At 37.9% G+C, this 27,397-nt stretch overlaps 1 protein-coding gene across 1 annotated transcript; it reads right to left on the bottom strand.

Moving 5' to 3' along the window:
* Positions 1-1,560: 1,560 nt before the first annotated feature.
* On the bottom strand, positions 1,561-27,397 carry LOC149154627 (diacylglycerol O-acyltransferase 2D-like). Its single transcript, XM_089440268.1, has 9 exons — positions 26,914-27,397; positions 26,627-26,701; positions 23,271-23,356; positions 21,772-21,878; positions 21,445-21,600; positions 21,088-21,174; positions 20,779-20,876; positions 2,042-2,129; positions 1,561-1,946 (listed from the first exon to the last, which is right to left on the bottom strand). The coding sequence occupies exons 1-9, from the start codon at positions 27,099-27,101 to the stop codon at positions 1,845-1,847; spliced, it is 987 nt and encodes a 328-aa protein (XP_089296394.1). The 5' UTR covers positions 27,102-27,397; the 3' UTR covers positions 1,561-1,844.

The following is a 27,397-nucleotide window of genomic DNA, read 5'->3' as shown; positions in this document are numbered from 1 at the left end:
TGTTGGGAAAAGAAATAGCAAGCCATGAAAGTCAATATGCTTCATAGGAGCTAAACACCAAAATTATTTTCACCCTCGTGTAATATGTTCAAAATATGCTCGTGGCAGTCTTTACATTTTCATTGGATTAAATTATATTTTTGGATAATCAGCAAGAAGACTAAACTCTATAATAGTATCAAGTGGACAAAACCCCTTAGTATATCAGTCTTAAATAAATAGGAAAAATAAACCATAATGTTCTAAAAATATCAACTAGGCACATGTCTTGAGATTTAAAAAGGTTTAAGGCAAAGAAGGTGGCTGCTGGAATTCTCATTATAAACTTGCGAGCATACGCACATGGTCAGAAAGTATTCCTCCAAATTCAGCATTAACTTGATATTGTTTAGCAACACTGGTTTGTTTCTTTGTTTTATATTTTGAGTGTTTTCCTTCCTTGTTATCTTCCTCCCAAACACAAACAACTGTGATTATTAATATTTTTTATCAGTTTAAACTACTACTATTCTTCCATTCTTCCGAAAATTGGTGGTCTACATATTAATGAATACCCCTTTACCTCTATCTTATAAAATAATTACCTAGAAGCATCGAAACCAAGGATAAGTAATAAGGCAATTACCCCAAACAATTCAAACAAGGTACTAAATAAAGAGGCATTTACAATGACATGACAATAACTGCCCAACACGTAGTAGGACTGCCAACATCTGTCCCAGAGCTTCCTGATGAAGAAGGATTTAAGGAACTAAATCAAGTTCCAATATCTAGTGAGTCCATGAACTTTCAACAAAAAGTAGATCTTCAACTTTCCCTTGAACTATATAGATTTAATTGTAAATATATCCTCACCTAATTATCTTTCATTGAAGAAAATATTTATCTATCTCTTGGCATTGCTTGATAGACTACATCTTAGTATGGCACTGCTTGGTTTAGTTACACTTGTAGCACCTATTATAGCATTGATTGGTGCAATTATACATACTGGATTAGCAAATATGAAATACATATTTGTTGCCACTGCTTGGTTTATTTACACTACTAGCATCTCTTAAACGGTGCAATTTTACACAGTGGAGCAGCAAACCCAAGAACACAATTCTAACAATAGTCAACCTAGTTCTCGCTACCAGCCAATTGTGATATCCTCGAACATAATTAGCTTCCATTGAAGGCGATATTTATTTATCTCTTAGCATCGCTTGATATGAGTACATGTTAGTATGGCACTGCTTGGTTTAGTTAAAATTGTAGCATCTATTATAACATTGAATGGTGGAACTATACATAGTGGAGTAGCAAACATGAGTAAAAGTTAATTGCGACTGCTTGGTTTAGTTTCACTATAGCATCTCTTATAGCACTGATTGATGCAATGGTGCAATTTTGCACGATGAAGCAGCAAACCCAAGAATTGCATTCTAACAATAGTCAACTTATCCTCACTACCAGCCTCCACAGAGTCTGGAGAATGAGTGAAATTTACAACATGCATCTAACAACTTTGACCATTGTGAAATTCGAACACATGCCCGTATCTCTCGGAACACATCATTGTGTTAAAAACATACTTTATAAATAGGTTTACAACAAACAAATGAAGTTTTGACTTTTGAAATTATTTGTCAGACTAATCATGACTTCATGTTAGGTCACAAGTGCCAAATTGCATAGATCTTTACATTGCAACATGTCCAAATAAATTTAGCATTTGTACAAACTAGGAAACGACAAGAATTTCAATAATTGTACAAACTTGGAAAAAACAAGAAATATGATTAGCAAAAGTATGATGTCTTTAGTCTTTACATAGATCAAATAAAAAACAACTTTACGTTTCAAAGGACCTGTAGATGAGTATCTTTGTAACCAGCAGGCACTTTGTGCCTTTCAAAAAGGTCCTGAAGCGCCGATACGAACTTTGTGTGAATTTCAACCACCTGTTCAAACAAAATATACCATCAACACTTCTGTCATAAAAAACAGTATACTATCTACATTTCAAATCGACCAATTACTGATAGTTAAAAGATACCTCTTCATTTGAAGGCTGTGGATTCTTTTTAACCTCAATAGGTTTCCCCACAACAACCTGCAGTGGTCGGCGATAAGGAATGGGAGACCTGTAGATGATACAAAAGAACAATCAGTACACTCACCATAATTAACATAACTGAAATTCGAAAGCACCATAGATAAGGTTTTACTATAATAACTAAAGGACCAAGTCTATGATTTTTAACAACATATAAATGCAAGTATAGGGAGTATTGTTATTGTCAGCTATTGCTAGATGTTATCATCATTCATGATTGAATCGAACCCTACAAGAGCACATAAAACAAAGCACTGGCTAGATAAATTTCTTCTTTCATTTCCTACATTTCATTACAATGAAGTGGAAGGGAATTGTACATGACTAGTTCAACTCCCCACCCCAAAAAAAAATTGTTCAGTTTGTGATGAAAGAAAACGGTATAGTTAGAAAGGAACACAATCAGAAGGAGACATTGTTTTTCTTAAACTAAGTCATAGAGCACGCATTTTTAGGATATACTAATACTTACAAATGTTCAGTAATTGCCAAGATACTCAAAGGGCCTCTGAGCCCTGCAAGCATTTCACTATATTATATAATAATGTGAATCTTAGCATTTATTTTCGAGGAACTCAATCCGAAGGAAAATTTGTGTTCTCAAGCTCAATCACGGAGCATGCATTTCAAGGATTACTTTATTTTATAGGTAATTGCTTTTGATCCATGGGGAGCTCTGAACCCCATCTTTTACATCGCATTTTAAGGATATAGCAGTACTTATCCATGTTGAGGAATTGACATGAAACTCAAGCCTGAAGACCCTTGACTATATAACTTAAAATGCAAATCTTAAGAGTTTCTTTTCAAACTTTAACTACTTGATTTAGATCTCAAGTTATTTTGGCAAGCTGAATTGGATTTGCTTCATTAAACACTCTACTAATTGACATCACACTTGCGCCCTAAGTTACAACATAGTACTTGATTCTTGCGAATTTTTAAATATGAGCCATGCCAAATAATTAACACAATTATATAATACATGTCAAATTACTAACACTATACATTAAACAACATAGACGTGTTTCTCAGGTATGGTATGATATCAAAATTGATGAATTAGATCCCATCACAACTCAATATGTAAGCATATGCTTAGGCTAGTGTAACATTGGGATGCGGAAATTCCCAAGAAGTCCTAGTTGTTCCCTCCTATACAAAAATGATAAAATGTTTGTCAGATTGTTGTTTAGTGTTTGCAATGAGGTATCACAGCAATAATGACCCAAATTCAAACCCCGAGGCATAGATCCTTGAACTTGTGTATAAGTAGGTCAAGTGTGGCAGTGCCCACATTAAAGCCTCAATCTTGTGTATAAGTAGGTAATATGATATCCAAAATTTATGAATTAGATCCCATCATAACTCAATATGTAAGAATGCTTGGGCTAGTGTAATGTTTGGGATGCGGAACTTCCCAAGAAGTCCTAGTGTTGTGCCCTCCTATACAAAAAGGTAAAATGTTTGTCAAATTGTGGAACTGTTTGCGACGAGGTATCACAACAATAATGACCCAAATTCAAACCCTGAGGCATAGATACTTGATTTTGTGTATAAAAAGGCAAGCCATAGATTCTTCATCTTGTGCATAAGTAGGTCAAGTGTGGTGGTGCCCACTGCTTGCATTGAAATAGCATTTACTATGATAATATAAAGGTGCGATTGTGGCTCACAATGAATAGAAAAAATTTACCCTAACCCAAAAAAAATACACATGTTTATAAGTTTGTCATAAAGTATCATTAATTAAAAATATAAATTAAACAAATTAAAAAAGTTTCTCATATTGCATTTACGAAGGAAACCCACCGAACACTTTCCCTCATCTTAAAGATGGTATATAAGGTAAACCATATTTTGTAGAAGCTTGAAGCTTTGTCAAAAATATGCTCATCACGAGCTCAACATGTCATTTGCAGGTATTAAACCTAGGTAGCTAGGATGACATTCCTCTCAACCACTCAAACTGGATCCAATTGACATAATTAGAAATATAATTAAAATATATAAAATTGTCATTATATTATTTTTGAAATGTTGCTTATATTGCTTTATGGAATAAATAAGTATACTTGTGGGATGCAAGTGAAGTTAAGGAGAATATTTGGAAAAGAAACTAGTTTCTATTAGGAATAACTGCTAGCTAGGTGGAGTTCATTGCTAGGGTTTTCTTGGTTTCACTGGCTAGGGTTTAGAGAGCTTGAAATTGTGTAATGAATTGTTAGTATGTACACATACTTCATCTTGTATATATAAATGAAGTGTTTAGGCTGTCCAATTATTGTGTACCTGGAGATTTGATTGTCCGCTTGTGTTGTCTTCTTGATTTGGTAATTTCCAGCACTTGTTGTTCATGCTGATTTGGCATAACATAGTGCTGAAATCCTTATGAGATTTAACATATACCATGAAGATAAGATGGGCAGGTTTACTGCTTTAAATTCTGAACTTATTTCAGATCTCTTATACACATGAAAAATTGTCCTCCAAGGGTTGTAACTTGTTGCAATTGAAGTACACTTGTTTGGTATCTTTCTCTTGAGCTGCCTAGTGATTTGGACTGGAGTGAAGTATCTGTTGCTGTTCATTGCTGCAATTAATTTCAGATCAGCCCTAACAATGAAATCTCTTAGGCATTAGATCTGGGAAACCTCTGTTGAGAGGTGAAATTTCTGAATTTGCAATAAAACTGATATACAGAAATTTCAACAAAAATCATGTCTTTAAAAAGCAAAAAAGACAAGCATATGCGCATGCACACTATGAGGAAACTCAACATCACAACAGAAAAACACTGATTTTCACCTTCACAAGCAAGGCCAATTTCCATTTAAAACTCTTGAACTCATGGGCTAAATGGGGAAGGATCCACCTGAAAGGTAACTTTACATCGATGCTTCCAAAGCAGACCACCAATAGCGAGCAACCATGCTATCTCAAGGCTCTGTCACTATCCTTAATCATACAAGTGTCTCCTAGAAGGGAAAGTTTCCATGACAACAGGGCAGTAAAGAAGAAGTGCTACTTAACCGGCAATCATGACCAAAACACCTTGGCAACCCACATCTCCAGAAAAGATGTTCCATCATTTCATCCTTGTCACATATAACGCAAGCAACATCTCTCACACCAATTTTATAAAGAATACATTAGACTGCCAACCCTCGTTGGAGTACAAGCCACCACACACCTTGTGTCAATGAGGCATGTAAATTTTTTGATAGATTGGCATCTATACAATTGACGCACCATAGGGTTCTTCATCCCTTAAATTGATTATTTCTTGTTGAAAATATTTGCTAAAATCATTGTTATTGATTTAGAAAATTTTGAGGTAGATTTAACACACATTTTAAACTCTTACATCTTACCAAAAAAGCCACTCGAATATGTGTTTGGCATAAAGAAAACAAGTCCATCCTTTAAATTACCAAATATAATGGTTAAAAACATATAGCATAGCTTTGCTTGGTACCATCTCCCATGTATGGGTATCTTTTATAAAAGAATTGTCTATCATTTAATCTCCAAAGTGGATTGGTCATTCACAAGTCTGGCATCTAAAATGGTCACAATAGTTTTTTGACTGATGATTCTTGTTGAATCTGCAAAGTTTGTAGTCCAGGTTGTAATGTTTCGACCCTATTTTGATGCTAGAGTTTACAAATCTCCATTACGACTCCCCCCATCAACTTGACATTTTGAGGGGTTTTTCTCTCAAAAAGCCAAATACCTCCTTTGAGATCCCTAGTCCTTGAGTTCTTGAAGGAGCACTGTTCTCAAGGGATTGCAAAGATATCTCACAATGACTTGATGATTAGAAATGTAAATCCAGAACCTTTTGACAAGTGGTCTTTGGAAAATGGAGGGTCCCACCTTTTCACAGATGACCTCTAGAAAATCGAGGATCCCATCAATGATGAGTTAAACAGCTCTTTATTCGGAATATTCCTTCAGCTCAGTTCATTCTTGTGTGGGCCCCAGCACTGTTCTCAAGGGATTGCAAAGATATCTCACAATGGCTTGATGATTAGAAATGTAAATCCAGAACCTTTTGACAAGTGGTCTTTGGAAAATGGAGGGTCCCACCTTTTCACAGATGACCTCTAGAAAATCGAGGATCCCATCAATGATGAGTTAAACAGCTCTTTATTCGGAATATTCCTTCAGCTCAGTTCATTCTTGTGTGTGCCCCACCATAGGTTCACTTTGTTGAGGTTGCAATGAAATTTTATCTAAATCTTTTGCTTTCGCTCTATGCCTCCCACATTTCTTTCAAGTTTGGGCGCAAGTTAGAAAAGAAACTCTTCCTGTGAATTGTTGATTTTCCTACATGTGCACCACTTGTCATGATGCCAACACTTAGATGTACTTGGACCCAAAAGGCATGGGTTTTGAAACATAGCTCATTGAAATTTTCCTAATTAATTGTTGATCAATGATATGCCAACTGTTAACATCCTAACCATCCAATTCTCTGGTTGGTTACTTGTTCCAGTTTCAAACAAAATTGCTTGGAGATCTACAAGATTTGTTAAAGCATGTGGGAGTCTCATTGCAATTATAGGTACTTAATAAGGGAAACTGATACCTAGTAGGTCACCCCTCCCAAACCTTAGTGGAGGATTAGAGAAGTTAAGGCACGTTAATGCTTATTCATACAAAATGCTACTGAATTTTTTGCATTTACTATCTTATGTTCTGGAAAGAACAAAGAAGTTCTAGAGGGAGTTGTTTAGTCACTGCTTTGAATAGTCACTGTAACTAGGAATGGAAATCTTCAAATATCAGTGTTAGATACTAAAGATAATAATATATTATGAATACATAGTTCAAAAGTTTCTATGAACAATGTCTGCATCAAAGTCCTATAAAGACAGGGGAGGGGGGGTGGAAATTTGGAATTATGGAGGAATTAATTGGAATTATAGACTGGTTCAGGTCACTAACATGCTCGAGATTTTTCCTGGAGGTGTTAGTGTAGCAATGTTCTCACTATTTCAACCCCATGAACTATATCAATATTCCTTCAAGTGATCAAATTCTTCACTACTTTGACCCAAAAGCTTTGACAAGTGCACTTTATCTTCTAGACCATAAAACTTATTCCTTTTTGGATTTATTATATGAGTACATTTCCCAACACCCTTGCACCTATAAAAAAATAAATTGCTGGCTAGAGTATCATCTCCGCACTCCTAGTAGGAAAACAAAATTTAAAACCAACAATTCAGCCCAACTTATAAAGACATTGTTTCCTCCTGACTGATGACTTTGGACAGAAGGATAACCAAAAACTCTATCAGTACATGTTTGCTTTCACTGGCCATATGTGTACAATGAACTAAATTTGATTGGGGCTATACAATTGGTGAACATATATCTACATAGTGTTAACTCTAAATGTTCCCTAAACATAGCCAGTGTTAAGCTTCAGTGCATTCAATGACTACATCTTTTGGTTCTAGTGTTCGAGATCAAGCTGAGACTTGAGTTCTACTTCTAGAGAATTTCAAAGCAAGGAGGACACCATATTCAATGCTTCAATTCTACTTTTAGCAGGGTTCCCATGCATACATGTTACATTAAACACTTGGAGGAGGAATGGAAATGTGATTTCTTCAAATGGTTACTTTTTGATTTTGAGATTTGTTTTTTGGGGAAAGATTCAATTTTTAGAAACTATCTTTAGCAATCGTTGCAATTCTGACTACCCATCTGGTGGTTGTCCAAAAAGGTATTCTTCAATGTTTGAAAGGATTCTATTTTTGGAAACGTACTATTCTTGGAAACTGGTTAGGTTTCTGGAAACCATTTTTGAAAGGAGAGAGTGTCTGTAAAAGCCAACATTTGGTGATGCTCAAGGAAATTCAATTTTTAGACTTACTATTTTAGAAAGCACTATACAAGGATGGGATCATGTATTGATGGAGAAGAAAACCCAAAAGATTGAAGAAGTACAAAATTAGCGCATCTTGTCTAAAAAATTTAGCAGAAGGTTGAATCAGTTGTACATGAAGCAGTGGGTTATGTTTACCTACTAGTGTAGGTTACTGTGTCATGTAGACTAGGTGGATCTATCCATGGGTGATATATTTGGCATATGCTTAAATTATGAAGATCGGATCATGCAAGCTTTGGAGGTATTTTGAGGTTTCTTTTGTGTTATTTTGAGGATAAAAACACAGCTATTTTTTATATTTAAAGGTTGCTTGACCAACAAGCAAGTGTCAACATGCATACTAGGTTGACTTGTTATTGCATGAGTCTGACTTGTTAGAGCAAGTTAGAAATTTTGGTTGCTTTTCTAAGACAAACTTCATGTGTTGTCGCATGTTGCTCGAGTTGACTTTTTAGGGCTTGGGTGAGGATAAGACCACCTTAAGCAAGGAAGTTATTTTGCATTGATTTAGCATGCTTTTAGGGTTTCCTTTTTGGGTTTTGAGATATTCTTGGAAAATTACTTTGTGCATTTCCATTCTCATTCTATAAGAGAGGGGTTATTCATTTGGATCGATAGATTTAAATTTTAAGCCCATTGTTACGATGAATTTAATGGCTTGATGTTGATACGCTTTGCGTAACACATGCCTCATCAATTTCCTTCTCTTTTGATTCCATGCACATTGGATAGAAGGTGTCTGGACAATAAATAAAAAGAAACATTTATTGCACTACTTTTTTAGGATTTTTCTCACAGAAATACAACTTTGGCCACGGATAAGTTTTGTTACAGATTTACAAGGGATGAGGGCTGATTTAAAAATATTGCTAGTAAATCTGAACTTTACCTGCTGTTCTCAAGTATTTGGGGGTAGAAATCTGCATAATTCCAGAGACTTTAGCCAGTATATTTTCCAGATTTGAAGTTGTTTGCAGGGCATATTTGAATATTTTAGACTTCAAATCACTAGGGACTCCCCACTAAGTCTAGCAAGCACTAGCCCAAAGTGAAAGGGACTATGCAAGGTGACATTGGCACTTTCCCTAATTGTTCATTCAGTTCCTTTGGGACTAAATTCCCCAAGGAAAATTTCAGGTGAGAACAAGTAGTAAGGTACAAAAGAATGTTGCTTTTATATGGTTCTTAGTTTATGCGTTATCTGCCAATAACATCCATAGTCTTTCCCCCAAGCTACAAAAGAATGTTGCATTTATATGGTTGTTACTTAGTTTATGCCTCATCTACCAATAACATCCAGTCTTTCCCCCAGTGCAGCCAAAACCATTTCCCGATTCTTAATGATTAATTTGTTTTCAAAGTGTATGAATTGTTGGAGGGGTGTAAGCATGCACCAATTTTGTTACAATGTTTAGAAATAACCTACTTTGCTAATGATAATAATTACAAAAGAGCATCTTTCTTTCTTTCCATGTATATTTTGTGCTTAGTAACTCCCACTCATAAGTATCACTCATTGAGGATTGTAACTCCTCTTTTCTAAAAGCATGTGGGATCACCAGCTATAAATTAGTCATAGGAATTAGAGTTTTTCTTTTGTTGGGGGGACGGGAACAGGTGGGGTGGAGGTGGAGTATGATATGTAGGTATTTTGGAAGAGACTTGGGCCAAGAGCAGTGTCCATAGTACCTTGGATTTGGCCAAAGTTGGTTACCATACCTTCTCAAAATATTCTTTAACTTTACTCTTAAGGACTTTGACCATTCAAGTATTGTTACTAGTAGCTATTGTAGTTTTCTCCTGCTACTAGTGCTGTAGAATATGCTATCAGATCCACAGCTGGAAAATTGTTGGAATTTTTTGTTGTTAGTACTGGATTTGTTGTTGCTGCTACAATTATTACTATTGTTTTGTTTCTGTTGTTGTTGTTGTTAGCACTTATTGTTGAAGCTTATAGTAGCTTTGGAAGGTCTTCTACATAGGGTTGTTGTCTTAGCATGTGGAAGATGATTTATTGCCTCTTTAGGTGCTTGCTACACAGAATAAGTCTATCTTAGGAAAAGTGCAATAATTAAAGTCAATTAATCATTGTGGACTATTAAGTCATTTTCTAAGGATAAATAATTTAATTATTTAAGTGACTTAGAAATGATCTCAATCATTGATCTCCAAGGTCTTCTGTAAGGGAGATTAGGGTTAAATATTTGGGCTTAATGAAGATTATAAAAAGAAGCCTAAGGAATAGGTGAAGACACACGAGAGGGGACACAAAAAGAGAAGGTGATTTTCTCTAGTGCGAGTGGCTCAGTACACTAAAGTGCATAGGAGGAAATGTTTAGGAGGATTCGAGGGTGTATCCAGAGGCCAAATTGTTGGAGATTGGAGGGCCAAGTTATTGAAGAGAGAAGGAGGTCAATTTGATTGGAGACACTGATTTGCCAAGGCCGAATTTCCTAAGGCGCAATGGCAGCTCAAAGGGAAGGCGCAATGTCAATTTGCTGGCAATTTGTTGGGCCGGAATACTCCAAGCCGAGTTCCTTCAAAGGTTGATTTCATAGAGGCTGAATTCCTTGGGCCAAATTCATCGTATTTGGGCAAAGTTAAAAGTTCCAGTGAATGTATTTTTCCTTGTAATTTTTTGTGAGTTGAAAACTTTGATTTCCTAGATTAATGAATGATGGAGAATTGTTGTAGGTAAATAAATCTGGGTTGGTATTAGGAGATTTAACACTTATCACTGTTCAAATTTCTTTAAAAACAAAAAATCAGCTTCTAATTGTTTGGTTCATAACAATTGTATCAAAGCCACTTTCTTGGTTTCATGGGCAGTCACCAACTATGGCTTCTTTTTCAGCATCTCATGGGGAAGATAATTAGAAAGCCAAAGATTGAATTATTAGTGAAAGAAGCCATAAGGATTCCCTTGGATGGAATGAGAGACATCGTGAAACAAGTGAATTGAGCCCTTTATATATTAATTTTGGCAATGAGCAAAAGGGAAGGGAAGAAAGAAGTAGTATTGAGGAAGAAGATCAACAGAGACCCAAAGATTGAAGAAAAACGCTAACCAACATGATAATAAATTGAAATTCTTTGTAGGAAACATTAATTGGAGGAAGGCCTAACATGGGAGTCATCGAAATCAAGATAATTCAAAAGGAAATCATATTAATCAACCAACCACTACTTGAGAGGATTACCATTCCCAAGTTTGATGTAGTCAATGAAAAGACTAAACCAACGGTTTGGATTTGTATGTTGTTACATGTCTTTCAATTAAATCCTATGGAGGACTATTAGAAAATCCAATTTGCAACCCTACACTAGAAGGACCTGCATTTTATTGGTGGAAAATGAAGGAACATGAAGGTGATCAACATGAAATTACTACTCGAGATGAATATGTCACTGCTTTTTATCTGAACTTTCAAGCTTACATCCAAGAAGACTACTTCTCACCCTTTGAAAATACGAAGCAACAAGGCCCTATGACCTACTACTCTAAAGAGTTTCACCAAGCTAGCCTACATATAGAAAATATTTCTCCTCCAAGTTTAGTTGCTATGTATATTGTTGCACACAAGTGCTAGTCCCCTCGAAAGACCCACATGATTGCCAGAGTAGATAACAAAGGACGAGGAATAAATTACTCACACGGAGAACAAAGATCAACAAGAGATTCCAATAGTTTCCTTCATTTCCATACATGGGGTGACCCAATATCATGTTGATTTGGGGTAGCATCGGATGTACTCTAGCCATGAAATTTGGTGGAGAGGTTGGGGCACATGAGATCTCCCATACCCAAAAAGGGTTTGGGCAAATTCTAAACAGATCAAGAGATATTAAAATAATTAATATTTTTAATGGAGTCCCTAAGTCTAAACTTAGGGAAAATAAAATATTAATGTGTATTAATATGAATCTGTGTTAAAGTGGTCCAAAAGACATGGATCAAACCAGATCTAATCTTAGCCGTTGATTAGAGACTTAATCTCGGTCATTGAAATGTCAACAAGAAAAGTATAAGAGGAGGCTTGAGGGTCACTTAGAGAGTATACTAGATGATCAGTCATTCTATTCTCTAGAGCGGGTTTGCTAAGAGAGATAAAATAAGTTATCGGGAGAGCAGCGGAGGGGCATTGAGTACAGAGAAACAGAGAAGGCAGAGATTGTGTCGGGAGAGCAACACAACAACCAAGGAAGGTGATGCAGAGTCAGCAAGGGCTCACACAAGGCCACGCAGAGGCAGCCAAGTGTTGCGCAGAGCACCAGAGGGGCCAACGCAGCTGACGGAGAGGTTCCCAGAGCTAACACAGGGCCTCCTAGGGCTGACGCAGACCTAGAAAGGCTAGCGCAGGGCCAACGTGAGATAGAGAGGGGCTGACATAATCCAGTTTGGGTAGACGCTGGGGTTGCAGAGCAGTTTTGTGCTGAGGAGCTGCCGAAAGGGTTTTCAGGGGTTTCAACCAGGGGATTTCTCTCAAACTGTGAGGTATAGCTGCTAAGGAAATTCTCTGTTGGGTAGGCCAGTTTCGGCACCCAAATTGTACTCTAATATTGCTTAATAAGAAAACCCTCAGATAGCTGCATCGGTTTTCCCGCATTGGGTTTTTTCGGGGACATTGGTCCAAAAATAATGGTGTCATGTGGTGTGTTTGTTCTTGTTTCTTTTAGTTGCTGATCTGTAATATGTTGAGCATGCACTGGTGTTTATTTTCAGTATTTACTTTGTAAATAACTTGTTAAAGAAAAAATAACAAGTAGGTAGGAATAAATCAGAAAAAGTGCATGAAGGGTTTCTAAACTAAGTAAACTTAGAAACTTCAACATGGTATCGAAGCGTGATTGCAGATCACAGGAGGACTAAAAGACATCAGCCAAGCGGAGCAATAGCAGCAGAAAACAGTTGTCCCGAGGTGACAGAAGTTGTTTCTAGCAGCGCAGAAGCCAAGGAAGTGTGATGCAGAGCCAGCCAGAGCCACGCAGAAGAAGCCAAGAACTGCGTAGAGCCTCAGAGAGGCCAGTGTTGCTGACGTAGAGGGCCATAAGGCTGACACAGGGCATCCCAGGGCTGATGCAGACCCATCCGGGGTGACGCAAAGCCAGCGTGAGGCAGAGAGGGGTTGACGCAGTTCACAGAGAGGCAGTTGTTGGGGTCTAGAAGGCTATAGGAATATTGCAAAGTGGAGCTGGTGAGGTACTGTAGTTAGAACAGTACCTGACAAAGCATAGCCAGAGGAGTTGTTGCCGAGCGTTTCTAGCCAAGGAACCTGGATCAGCAGTGCAGTTGCACAAAACGATCAGAGTAGGGGCATCTCGACAAGCGGTAGAAGGATCTCCAAGAGGAAAATCAGGACTCAGAGGGAGTCAAGAAGAGAACTTCCAGACGAGAAGTAGAGACTCGGAGGAGTCGAACAGAGAACTTCCAGGAGGGAAGTAGAGGAGCGTCATGGCACTTCACGGGGTAAGAGACCAGGATAGACTAGACGGAGCATCGAACTTCACAGTCTGAAAGGCCAGAATCTTATGAGTGCTTGACAGGAATCGTGTCAAGAACTTCGCCTTGAAGGTTATAGCTATCCCAGTCGACCCCAATGATAACGACAAGTACGAAGAGGCGATGGCGAGGGCCAAGTGCATTATCCTTGACAGGGTCAAGGATCATGTGGTACCACATATAACAGAGAAGGAAACGACAATTGAGATGTGGGAGGCTCTCAAGAACCTGTACCAGCATACTTCTGTGCAGAGAAGAATGTTGCTCGAGAACCAGATGAAGTTGTATTAGATGAAGAAGGGTCAATCGATTGACACCTTCCTCAGAGGACTGGATGAACTCCGAGACCAGTTGAATACTATAGCAGCGACACCAAATCAGGAGCTTATGGTGAGGACAACCCTGAATGTTGTCTCAGAAGATTGGGAAGTGTTTGTCCAGAGTATCTTGGGCAAAGGGACTCTCCTACCTTGGGACGAGATGTGGGCAGCGCTTCGCCAGGAAGAGATCAGACGGCAATCGATGACATGTAGCAACAGCAAAGGGATCAAGGTTAAGGAGGAGGAGGAGGATGTGTCCCTAGCATCTGAGGGAAAGCAGAAGAAGCGGAAGAAGAAAGATCTCTCCAAGATCAAGTGCTTCCACTGTGGGGAGATGGGTCATTATGCGACCTAGTGCCCAAGGAAGAAGAGTAAGGGAGAGTCTTTTGAGACTAAGGCAGTGCCAACACGGACAGAGAAGGAAGTTTTGACAGACGATGATTGTGCCATGAGTGCACACGCGCCACTTGAGCGGAAGTGGGGAGACATCGAGCTGTAGTCAGGCGGACTACAGGCGATGAGGGGCAAGATCCTTGAGGTACCCAACCTCTTGGATTAGACTTTGCTATGGAAGCCCCGACGAGGAGTAGCAGGACTGGCTGAGTGGGTAAAGACGGATGCGGATGGAGCAGTAGCGAGAGCTACAGTGCAGGAGTCCTGAGACAACATAGAGCTAGCATGCTGCAACAATGCGAGAGGCACAAGAGTGTTGCACCAGTGCAGGACGGCACAAAGAGGTGTGCAACAGTGCGAGATGCAGGCAATGTCACATGGTTCGGGTTCGAACTCGAATTTGATTACAATTAAGTTCGATTCGAGTTCAAATTTTTCGATGAGATTCAAATGAGGTTCACCATTAGGTTCGTTCATGTATATAATTTTAAAAATATACATATAATAATTAAAATTACATAAATCATTTATATTCATTTATAATTAATATATATTTATAATTTTTATCATATACTATATCAAATAAATTTATAATTTTCCATAAATATAAGTTATATTATTTTATAATATTTAAAATAACATTACCCTAATTTCGTTAATGTAATATAATTTAAAATATATTAAAAATAATTCTTGTAAAAATATATAATTTTTAAATTATGTTAACTTATCTTTATTATAATAATAATAATAATAAATATACATTAGCCCATTGTAATGCCTCATATAAGCTGAGTTCAATACATTGTAATGTGTTAACATATTGTATTGCTTGTAATACATGTACGTTGAGTTCAATACTACAGTTCATTGTAATACTTATAGAATTATAATAATGTTGACGCCTTAAAATATAATGCTTTTAACACATTATAATGTATGTACGCAGATTTCGATACTGCAATATATTATAATACTTGTAAAATTATAATAATGTCAACGCGTTAGCAAAAAAATTTGAACCATGACTCGGAAATCGCGCACAAGCTCACTGGGAGATTGGGACGATTATGTGGAATACTGTCCAAGTTAGGACACAGCAGCAGGAACCGAACCTTCTCGAACCTAAACCTTAGGGTAATAACAATATGAATGTCGTTATAATAATAATGCACATAGCAGGAACCGAACCTAAACGAACCTTAAGATTTTTTTTGAATTTGCCAAATTTCAGACCTCAACCTTTAAGTTCGACGAACCCTATGACACTGGATGCAGGTAGTTGTTGCAGCAGCGCAGAGGTCAGAGAGGGAGCACTTGTCAGCGAAAAAGGGAGCTTCAGCATCAGTGGGTGTTTTTAGCCCAACAGGGAGGTCAGTTGGGAGATTAGTTACTTACTTCTCAATAACTGAGTTGCAGTGCAGCAATGCGCAGCATGATGAGAGGAGGTGCAATGTGGATGCAGTGCTAGGAGAAAGGACCAGCAATAGCACAGATGCAGAGGGAGTTGTCGTACAGATGCAGTAGTGGCAGTGGCAGAACCATGGGCAGCAGTACAGGAGGCAGCAGTGCAGAGGATGTTGGGCAGGAAGGCCTAGCATCAGCACAAGTACTGATGTCGGATGATCAGAGTAATACTCAGTGAGGAGTATTGCTAGAGCACAGTCCTCACTAAGAGGGAGTGTTGATTTGGAGTAGCAATGGATGTGCTCTAGCCACGAAATTTGGTGGAGAGGGTTTGGGCAGATTCTAAACAGATCAGAAGATATTAAAATAATTAATATTTTTAATGGAGTCCCTAAGTCTACACTTAGGGAAAATAAAATATTAATGTGTATTAATATGAATCTGTGTTAGAGTGGTCCAAAAGACATGGATCAAGCCAGATCTAATCTTGGACGTTGATTAGGGACTTAATCTCGGTCGTTGAGATGTCAACAGGAAAAGTATAAGAGGAGGCTTGAGGGTCACTTGGAAAGTACACTAGATGATCATTTATTCTATTCTCTAGAGCAGGGTTTGCTAAGAGAGATAGAATCAATGATCAGGAAAGCAGCTGAGGGGCATTGAGTACAGAGAAACAAAAAAGGCAGAGATTGTGTCGGGAGAGCAACGCAGCAGCCACGGAAGGTGACGCAAAGCCAGCAAGGGCTCACGCAAGGCCACGCAGAGGCAACCAAGTGCTGCGCAGAGCACCAGAGGGGCCAACGCAACTGACACAGAGGCTCCCAGAGCTGACGCAATGCCTCCTAGGGCTAACGCAAGCCTAGAAAGGCTGACGCAGGGCCAATGTGAGACAGAGAGGGGCTGACGCAGTCCAGTTTGGGTAGACGCTGGGGTTGCAGAGCAGTTTTGTGCTGAGGAGCTGCCGGAAGCGTTTTCCAAGGTTTCAGCCAAGAGATTTCTCTCAAACTTCGAGGTATAGCTGCTAAGGAAATTCTCTGTTGGGTAGGCCAGTTTCAGCACCCAGATTTTACTCTGATATTGCTTAATAAGAAAACCCTCAAATAGCTGCACCGGTTTTCCCGCATTGGGTTTTTCCGGGGACATTGGTCCAAAAATAATGGTGTCATGTGCTGTGTTTGTTCTTGTTTCTTTTAGTAGATGATCTATAATATGTTGAGCATGCACTGGTTTATTTTCAATATTTACTTTGTAAATAACTTGTTAAAGAAAAATAACAAGTAGGTAGGAATAAATTAGAAAAAGTGCATGAAGGGTTTCTAAACTAAGTAAACTTAGAAACTTCAACATATCAAACCCTGCAAGTAAGGAGCAAGGTCAAGGGGAGAACTCTAGTTGTGCTTATGGAGTTTGGCAGAACCCATAACTTTATAGATTCCAAGTTAGTATTATCAATGAAGTCAAAAGTCAATCCATAACCAAATTTCCAAGTAGCAGTAGCCAATGATGTTATGATGGAGTGCACATGAGTGGTTAAATCATTGAAAGTACAACTCAACAACTATGTACTAAGTTTGATATCTACATCGTGGCTTTGGTTGACAATGATGTGGTAATGAATGTAGAGGTTGAAGTCCTTCACCAAATTTCTAATGAATTTGGATGAGTACATGAAATTTGAAGGAGGATACTAGCTATGATTAGGTCGTAACATAATGCAACCAAGTTGATTTCCACAAACAAAATGACAAAACTAGTTAAAAGCAACTTGTGTTTCATCCTTCAATGTAATTCCAGGAAAGCTTTGCATGTCAAGGTACAGGAACAAAAACCAACAAAAAAGGGGAATAGCAGGTTGATTAATGAATTCGTAGTTGTCTTCATAGATCTACCCCATGGGCTATTGTTACCAACTCATGTGTATGAGATCTTGAGTGCTATATTTGAAGGGGGGCTTAAGAGAGCCTTTTGGTAGAAGACTTGGTTTATGAGGGGACCTTTCTCTATTATTTGATGCAGTTTGGACTATTGGAGGTCATTTTGGGCATTGCTCACATTTTTCAAGGAAAATTCACATATTTGGAGGCATGATGACTTTGTTTGAGTAGCGCCCTACATGTTAGGAGGGAATCCAAGATAGACCCCTTGTTGGCATTCTTACATAGGACGTCCCTATTTTTTGGCTTTTATTATAGGTAAAACAATAAAATAATTGGAAGCCCTCAGAATAAGGAAGACTAAAGACATTGGTAATGACACTTGGCACAAGAAGCAGAACAATCCCCTAGATCAGCCCCTTTTCAAAGCATAACCACTCTTCGAGAGGGGTGCCCAACTTGGAGGAATGACACGTGGCATGTTTGACTTGATCAAAGCATCTAAATCAATGAAATTGACCCATTGAAGTGAAGTGCCCTACTATTGAGGGTTTGTAAGGCATGCTTGTATTATTTTTTTCCAAAAGGTAGTTGCAAGGAGAGCCTATAAAAGAGGACTCGTCACTTTTCCATTCATGATTCATGGTGGAGAAAACTCTAGACTAGAGTGCTGGAACTTGAAGACATCTTTGGGGTAGTTCCAGAGCGTTGTCATGAAAATTTTCAGGGCTGCCTTATCGCATTGTAAGGCCAATTATATTGTTGTTTCAGTGTTTATTTCAACATGGAAAAGGCTGAAAGTGTGATGTTTTCTCCACTTGAAGCCCTTTTTAATTTCAAATATGAATATGTGCAATATGGGGCCCATTCTGGGCAAGCCTTGACGTCTTCAAATCCATATATACTTCAAAAGCTTCCAACATCATTTTCCAAAACAACTGACCATAAGTTATGGGTTTTATGTTATTTTGGATTTTTCTAGATTTTCTCATCAGTTGTGTGTGTGTGATTAGGGGCAGCCGGGGAGGATGACAACCTTTTTGCAGGTTCCAGTTAGGAGTCTACATAACTGCCCTGTTGCTCCTCAACTATTAAAATTGGCAACTAGGGCCAAACTCCACATGGTCATCTTATTTATGACAGCTAATATTTTTCTTGGATTCCTCTCTCCGAGAGGTGTAGAATTGATCTAAAGATCATCCGATTCTGACATGTACAAATGAAGTTATGAATTTATTTTGATTATGGACAAATTGTCAAGGTCAGCCAACAAACTTATGTAGGCTCAAAAGCCCAACAGTCACATATATTCATCCTCAATGTTTGTTATAAATACATGATACCTTAGCCTCATTTGGACACACTCATCTTCACACTTTTCTCTCTCTCTCCTCATAGATTGGGTATGGATTTCTGGGCCTCTCTCTCTCCACACGTCCGAAATTTCAGGAGAGCGAAATTTCAGGAGACTAAATTTCTGGACAGTTTGACCAAGTGTTGACCAGCATGTGTTGACCTCCTTTGACTGCATTTTTTGTGAGGGCTATCTCTGTTTGGGCAGGCCGCATTTTTGGGCACAGAAATCGAGGCTAAACGTTGACTGTTGACCAGCGTTGACTGCAGCTAGGGCTGACCGCAGGTGGGCTGTTTGACCAAACTTTGATTGGGCTGAATTTGATTGTTTTGAGGGCTGTTTTATCTTGTTGTTTGGAGGCCGAAGTTGACTAAAGTTGACCGATTTGCTGAGGGTCAAATCTGCCCTGTTGACCAGCGTTGACTTTTCTGGTTAGGGCTCTTTTGCTGCTGTTATAAATTATCAGATTTGTAAATTGTACTATCTCTCTCTGCTGAACTATTGAAGACTAAAAGAAGATTTGATCAAGGGTTTCCCCACATTGGGGTTTGTCCCTAGCTGGTGCCACATCTTGTGTCCTCTTGTCTTCTACTGTTTATGTTTATGTTCTATCTGCATTTTACTATCATGTTGATGTGATTGCTAATCTGAATATTGATACTGGGCTAATAAAGAAATTGAAGTAAAATTGCTCTAAAGCATAGAACATACCATTGTTGCCTAAAATTAACATCAACACTGATGTGATCTCAGCCAGTGTGCCTCTCTCTGCTATGGACAGGAACTGAGGTACTGCTGCTGCAGAACCTGCTACACCTCTGCTGAAGGAGAACATATCAGCAGCAAGAGGTAAAACTAACACTGTGTCTCTTAGAAAGCCACCCTATTAGGAGACAGACTTCCTTGGAACATTGACACTGATGCAACATGGAAAATTATTGGAATTGAAATCCATTTTTGCGTATGCAAAAGAAGAAATCAGCATCTGTTTAAGCAAAGTCAGAATAGTAAATGCTTTACCTGGGATGATGGCTTCCTAATTTGTTCAAAGTTTCAAACCTCCATTTGCAGATCTAAGTATAGGTTTGCAAGGTGGAGATAGAGATTGGGTATCTATGCCAACCTCTAAAGTTTTAAGGTAGTGCACCTTGCAACATGAGCAAGGAACCCTTTACTAACCCTACCCATTCTGCTCGGTCTCTTTGGTCTAAAGGTCACCTTTGAGACTGAACTGGCCATGCATTTTGGGAGCATTGCGAAAGTCACCATAGCTAAATCCTCCATGTCCCTCCCAAAATGAAAAGTTTTGTTGCCTGGATCTCGCTGTCTCCAAGGATGAGAAGCCTCCCAAACCCAATCAATGAGATGATGTTTGGGAACCCATTATCACTGGTCTTAGGTCCACTGTTCAAGGTTGGGGGCCACCCCCAAATGACAAAGAAGATCCTCTGCCCAATAGTAATGATTCCTACTATTGCATGACTTGACAACTTGAGTGGGCCAGCTGGCCCTACTTTAATTTCAATATATTTCGTTTTAAAGTTTGTACTATACATGTGGCCTATCTGGCATTTGTTATTTTTTGGCTTGTAAGTTATCTAGATATCTAGGCTTCAGGGTCTCTTAGCTCCCGGCAGCTGCTTAATGCAGCCCACATTTTTTTATAAAGTGCCTTGTCCATATTTTGATTCAGTAGTAGTCAAAGGAAGCTTTAATAAAAAAACAACTAAATACACCTTTAAACTTTGCAATTTCCCTACAGTCCATATTTCAAATTTCAAGCAGCTAAACCAGAAACACTACTAGCAACATAAAAGGAGAAAATATTTCAGTGCTGAAGCACAAGAAAAAAGGCAAAGGAACATACAATATTGTCATTAAATAAAATCGACAGAAAACCAAAAGGAAGGGCCAATATGACTACCCAAATTTTCCCCAAAATACTAATGGCGTGAACCGAATAGCCCGTGCAAGATGATTGTATAGCTCTCCTCTTGGTCTCCACCATCTGTATGCCTCAGTCTGAATAAAATATCAAGTAAGAACAAGGAAAATTAGTAAAAGGCTAAAACCTAAGGTGTCAAAAAATACAAAGGTTGTGGCATAGTAAGGTATCATTATATACTAATAATAAACATTAGAAACAAAGAAAAAAGAAATTTTGAAAATTGAATGAGATATCTCAAGGAAACAACTTCAATAATTTAAATAAATGATTCTCACGTTCACCAACCTGACCAAAGCAAAACACAGGGACTAAGGGACAGCCAGTTTCAATAGCCACACGGACAAATCCATGCCTCTTTCTCAAAAAAGCAACCTGTGAAAAGGTAGTAATTTTAAAGTAAGTTCACCTATTCATATACTATTTCCTTGAAGAACATGATACATTTGCATAGTGCCTAAGTGATATTTCTCTCTAAACCAGTGCTTCTAAGTTCCCACTAGCTCTCATGTTTCTCCCTATTGATCTATTGTCTGTTTCACAAAGACAAAAGAGAGCATTTCTCATTCAATAAAAATAGAACCTCAGAATCATTACCATAAAATGAACATTTAGTATTTACACAGACAGTGGAGAAGAACTGACCTCTGTACCATACTCCATATAAAATATTTCTCGAACACCACCAGGAATAACAATGCAACTAAAACCAGAGGTCAGATACTTAATAAAGTTCTTCCGAGAAGCAGCCACCAATCCCAACCAAGACCATATATGACGTAAGAGTGGTGTGTAGAAGATCTAACCAAACAAATCAAAAAATCATGAATCAGAGTACATCCATAGTGTTCTACATGACAGTCTCATCCATCCCTCACAATTTCTAACAAAATTTCATTATGATTAAGAAAGTTACCAAAACATAATGCTGATAGTTTAACTTCATGTGATCTTGTTAGTATTAGTACTTACAGCACTACTTGCAAGAGCCTTGATCCTAGGCAGGGGCATATAGCCAGTATGATTGCACAGGGCTAGAATGCCAATTGGTAAAACTGAATGTGGTTCTACAGCAAACACTGCAGACAAAAGTCCATCTTAGAAAACAAAATATTTTCACCCATACAAAATATTGGGAAGACAAACTACAACAAGACTCATATCAAACTCCTCTTCTTACTATCTTCCTATTTCAAGCAAATGACTAGACAGCTATGTTGCATGAAACTTCTAGGAACCCAGCGTTTCGGGCCGTAACCATACCCGAAACTCGGCTGAAACTATACCAAAACTTGACCATCATGTGATCATGTATGAGAGTTAATAGACTTGCATTTCCTTATAAATTGTCATCTATGGGTCTTATTACCTTTTTTCATGCAAGATAATGTGTTATTCACTTATTAATAACATTTTTTATATATATCTAGACATATATGATGTTTCAGCTGACATTTCGGTCGACATTTCCATTTTTGGGAGGTGACATTTCTAAACATACCCATTTTGGAAACTCTGAAATGTTTCGGCATTTCATGCAACTTAGCTAGACAGCAAATAAAGACAAAATTGATGATTTGTCACATTTGTGCCTGTTATTCAGCATAACTGGATACTGTGCCTCGAAAGTTGATACACTGTTCAAATTTGTTTAATGTATTAATTTTATCTCTGTTTATTATAGAACGTGGAGGGTTTGTAAAAAAGGCAGCAGAAAAGTTGCACTAGTGATATTACAGGAATCCAAAGAGAGGTTTGTAGTGCGTGACTGAATAAATGCAGTGATGGAGATAATAGAGAAACTACTTAAGCAGCTTCGACACCAAGTTGAGAAGTGCTTTCACTTGGTTCAGAACCTTCCAAGACCTAAAAGTAGTATTAGTCATTTACATTTGCTCTTCCTTAAATTAATGCAAAAATTGCACAAAGATAATAAATTGCCCAAAAGACACATTTAACATCCCGGTTGGAAGTTGGTTACTGAGCCAATAAGTTAGACCTTCCAGCACATGTCTAAGGCTCAATGTGATATCACAGTGGATTCAGAGAATCAAATACCTATGTCCTACATTAAAGCCTTTGACTGAAAGAATGACAAAATTTGTTAAGGAGCATGAGGTCAACAGCTATAACTTCGAGGAATGATATCTTCCACAGGCATAGAACATTCATAAGGCTCATACCAAGAACTTAATAAGATCAAACAAATGCATGAAAAATATTATAATTTTTAATTGCTTTTGAATCAGTGTATACAGAAAATGGGCAAGTAATCTAAATTAAAACCTTTAAAAACATTAGATTTCAAACAAACCCCATTTTCTAACTTGCAAAATTTTCCCACAAGTTCTCTAGTGAAGAATTTAAAACTAAATATTAGCCTAAACATATCCTTGTAGGTGGTAGTGACTTCTAAAAGCATGGAATTCCTATTTGAATAGAAACCCAACAAGCAGCTTGAGAGTACATACCATAGGATCGGTTGGAATCGAAAGCCTTCATATCCTCTACTATCAAAGTAACAGGAAAGTAACCAGCAGCATAGTAGCATATAAACCTGCAAATTTATAATTATTGATACCCAAGCAACATCAGATTGACAAAAAAGCCAAGAGAACAGAATGAAGTTACCAGCATATGTGGAAGTTAGAAGTTCTTACTTTTCTATTTTGTCAATATATATCGGAGGCTATTGTAGATAGACAAGGCACTAACTAAATCTTTTTCGTATATGTAATTCCATATGTCATTCCATGTCCCATAAGACGTAATCTTGAAAACAAATTTAGGAAGAACAGTAAAATGCATAAGTTATTTGAAAAGAGAGTTTGATTTGCTGGTAATAGTTTTTACAGATCTTTAATCATTAGTCTGTCTTCCACAGTGCCACAACTTACAGTCTGTGCAGCACCAAGACCTTATGCTAAATCTAAAATAAATCAAGCTATTTTGGCAGGCAGTCAAAATGTAAATGAACATTTCAAGATCCATCAAAGTGATTCACAAAATCTTTGGACAATTCTCTCAGATTAAGGAACAAACACCAAAGTCACATAGATGCATTATTTGAGATGTTCATTTTTCTGCATGTTTTCAACTTTCAAAGATTAAAAAATGCTAATTTCAGTATAATTCTTTGGTTTCCCCAAAATGTTTTCCTTGGAAAAAGAAAAACCCCTTCCATACATGTTTTCCATTCACATGCCTACCCTTCCTATGCTTGGCAAAATTCAGCAGCAGAATCATTGAAAATGAAGCTTTGTCTTTTCCTTTTAGGCATTTCTATTTGACGCTGGCACATTTTCCCATCTGTGGATGACCTGGACACCCAGAGAGTGAATAACCCATGAGTTGAAGTTTGAACTACTGGGCAGCCAATAACCGGAACTTGGACTCCCAGGCAGCAAATAACCTGCAAGTTAGTTCCCGGTCAAGTTGTAACTCTGGAGTACCTGCTGGTCTCACTCATCACTAGAATTTGACTTGAGAGTAGAAAGTCAAACTCAGCTTCGTTATAGGGACTTGGGAATACTCAGACGACCCAGAAGATTTTCCAACTATGGGCATAAGATTCTGACACAAAAACATTTCCACTTCTAACCTTGAGTTTTATGCTTTTCTTCCAATCTAAAACAAAAAAATTATCTATCTCAATGATCTAACCATATTATTCTATGTTGTAATAGATGGTGCATACTTCAAAACTCAAGGAGTTAGCTCAACTGGTTGCCGCCAATATTGTTTGGCATTTGGCTAGTCCTGTGCCAACAGGTGCTCAGTTGAAATCCTTTTGGGTTACACGCACTAGTCTACACTGACGGGTTAACTAGGGATGTCACGCACATATGTCGAGAAGTATCCATTGGGTTTCCCTCGAGTTTGGGTTTCCCTTGGGAAAAAAATGATGCGTACTTCTAAAATTAGTTTCACTTTCACATGCAACACTGAATAGCCTTGACCCAATCAGCAAACATTCCTCCCTCTTGCTCAGAATTGGGCGGTTGATCACTTCCGAAGCTCATCCACCATGGTTCCATCTATTTCAGCTGCCTTTGTACTAACTAGCAAATTGTTTCAGATGAAATCCAATTATGAACAAATGGCATCATAAAACCAACATTTATTATCCATTATTGTCTGTAAATACTTTCCTCGGGCTGCATAAAGCAAGGTCAACTGCACAAGTAAATAGAAATCTTCATAATTTTCTAACATTCATGCTAACCTCCCAATATTGTTTGTAAATACTTTCACTAAACTGCATAAAGCAAGGTTCATTGCACAAGTAAATACAAATCTTCAATTTTTTTAACATTCCTCCCTCTTGCTCAGAATTGGGCGATTGATCACTTCTGAAGCTCATCCACCATGGTTCCATCTATTTCAGCTGCCTTTGTACTAACTAGCAAATTGTTTCAGAAGAAACCCAATTATGAACAAATGGCATCATAAAACCAACATTTATTATCCATTATTGTCTGTAAATACTTTCCTCGGGCTGCATAAAGCAAGGTCAACTGCACAAGTAAATAGAAATCTTCATAATTTTCTAACATTCATGCTAACCTCCCACTAGTGTTTGTAAATACTTTCACTAAACTGCATAAAGCAAGGTTCATTGCACAAGTAAATACAAATCTTCAATTTTTTTAACATTCTTCCCTCTTGCTCAGAATTGGGCGATTGATCACTTCTGAAGCTCATCCACCATGGTTCCATCTATTTCAGCTGCCTTTGTACTAACTAGCAAATTGTTTCAGATGAAACCCAATTATGAACAAATGGAATCATAAAACCAACATTTATTATCCATTATTGTCTGTAAATACTTTCCTCGGGCTGCATAAAGCAAGGTCAACTGCACAAGTAAATAGAAATCTTCATAATTTTCTAGCATTCATGCTAACCTCCCAATATTGTTTGTAAATACTTTCACTAAACTGCATAAAGCAAGGTTCATTGCACAAGTAAATACAAATCTTCAAATTTTTTTAACATTCATGCCAACCTCCCCTGGGCAGGAAGGGCTATGTAGGAGTATGAATTCTCCTGGTAGGTTACGGGTCCCATTGAAAACTTAAGCAGGTGGACTTGTCTGTTACAAAATCAGATAAAAATTGCAACTGTCTAAATTGTGTCTAAGCTCTTCAAGCAGCAACCTGTGTTCGCCATAAATTCTGGTTAGACCACAACCGCTTCTCAAAAGAAGAACTAAGCAAACTAAATATCCCTCGCCTTCCCTAGTAAGTGGCATGGTATGACAATTGCTTTACATGTATCGAAGAAGGAAGAAACATACACATGGGAAAAATACCAAAGAGTACTAGACTAATAGAATACAAAGTATAACAAGCCAATCTCCAACTCCATGTCCAATTGGCTAACAGAAGAAAACTAATGATCTTTTACCGCTCACCGCTCCATGTTTGATACAACTTTGTTGGATCATTTTGGGAACAGTAATTTCAAACTGCCTTAGATCAATGGAACAACCATGAATGAAATTGTAAACGGATAAAGCGCTGATGCAGACCTCCAAAACCACAATCAACATTTGACTGCCTCACAAGTATGATGTTATGTTGCAGCCTGAGTCCCACCAGCGTAAAATTAAAGGCAAAAGAAAACACGTGTATGTGTTGAACCCAGGCAAATTCGTTGATTTTATACTCAGTAATCAGGAAAAAATGAACCCACTTACAAGTAGTCCAGGCATAAATTGTTACAAAATATCCAAAACACCAATGAAAATCCTAACAATTTTCAAATGAGCCATAACCAATCTATTAATCCAGTTGCAAGCATTATGATAAATTGCGCTTGATACCTGGCTAACCGATTCCCCCACTTGCTGTTTTCATCCACTGGAACCACCATTAGTACTATGAGTAACCCCAGAACTCTGTAACGCACACCCCACAAAACAAACCAAAATTGAAAAAAATTAGATAAAAGAAAACCAAAACAAAAAATCACTTCTGCCGGCAAAAGAACAGAGCAACTTTTAATCAAGGTACCTTACAAATCTAAACAAGAAATCAAATTATTTATGATAATGGACAGAATTTCATATACATATGCAACTTGGGTTGAAATGAAATGAAAAATGCATACAGGAATGCCCATGTGCTGGGAAGAAATATAAGTGACAGAAGAACGAGAATTGCATCCAAATGTATAGTTCCCAGCCACATGATTAGCGCTATGACAGACCGAAACCCGTATCGGGATTCATTTGAACTAACAATTTTTGTTGGTTCGGACCTATCCAGTATCTGCTCATGCCGAATTTCACCTTCCATCTTTGTTGCCTGATTATTCCAATGAATATGCAGATGAAGAACTGAAAAACCCAAATCAATAGAATGCTCTGATATGGTTCATGTACCCTGTGTGTTGCTGCTTGGTATATATATTATGTGTATATGCGGAAATGACTGGAAATTTTCGAACAATACCACCCCAACGCCAAGAGTATTGGCTCGCTCAGCATGTGGACGCCGATAAAGGAGTCGTCACAAGACGGGAAACCGACAGTTTGTAATTGCCGTGGCGAGCAAAATGGCAGAGTTCCGAAGGGACGAGAAGTATGGGTATA

This window comes from Pinus tabuliformis, chromosome 9, assembly GCF_031772625.1.
Source record: "Pinus tabuliformis cultivar Carrire ecotype Pingquan chromosome 9, CPIR1, whole genome shotgun sequence".
NCBI classification, from domain to species: Eukaryota; Viridiplantae; Streptophyta; class Pinopsida; order Pinales; family Pinaceae; genus Pinus; species Pinus tabuliformis.
The sequence above is the reverse complement of the archived record's forward strand: the minus strand, read 5'-3'. Positions and strand labels throughout refer to the sequence as shown.

Bases quoted from the DNA above. Each gene is read 5' to 3' on its own strand.
- LOC149154627 (XM_089440268.1), bottom strand. From the start codon at position 27,101: ATGGAAGGTGAAATTCGGCATGAGCAGATACTGGATAGGTCCGAACCA. The intron at 23,357-26,626 runs GTATCAAGCGCA...ATAAATTTGCAG, and splicing joins TGGGGGAATCGGTTAGCCAG to GTTTATATGCTACTATGCTG. The intron at 20,877-21,087 runs GTTGGTGAACGT...TATTTTATTCAG, and splicing joins CTGTGTTTTGCTTTGGTCAG to ACTGAGGCATACAGATGGTG.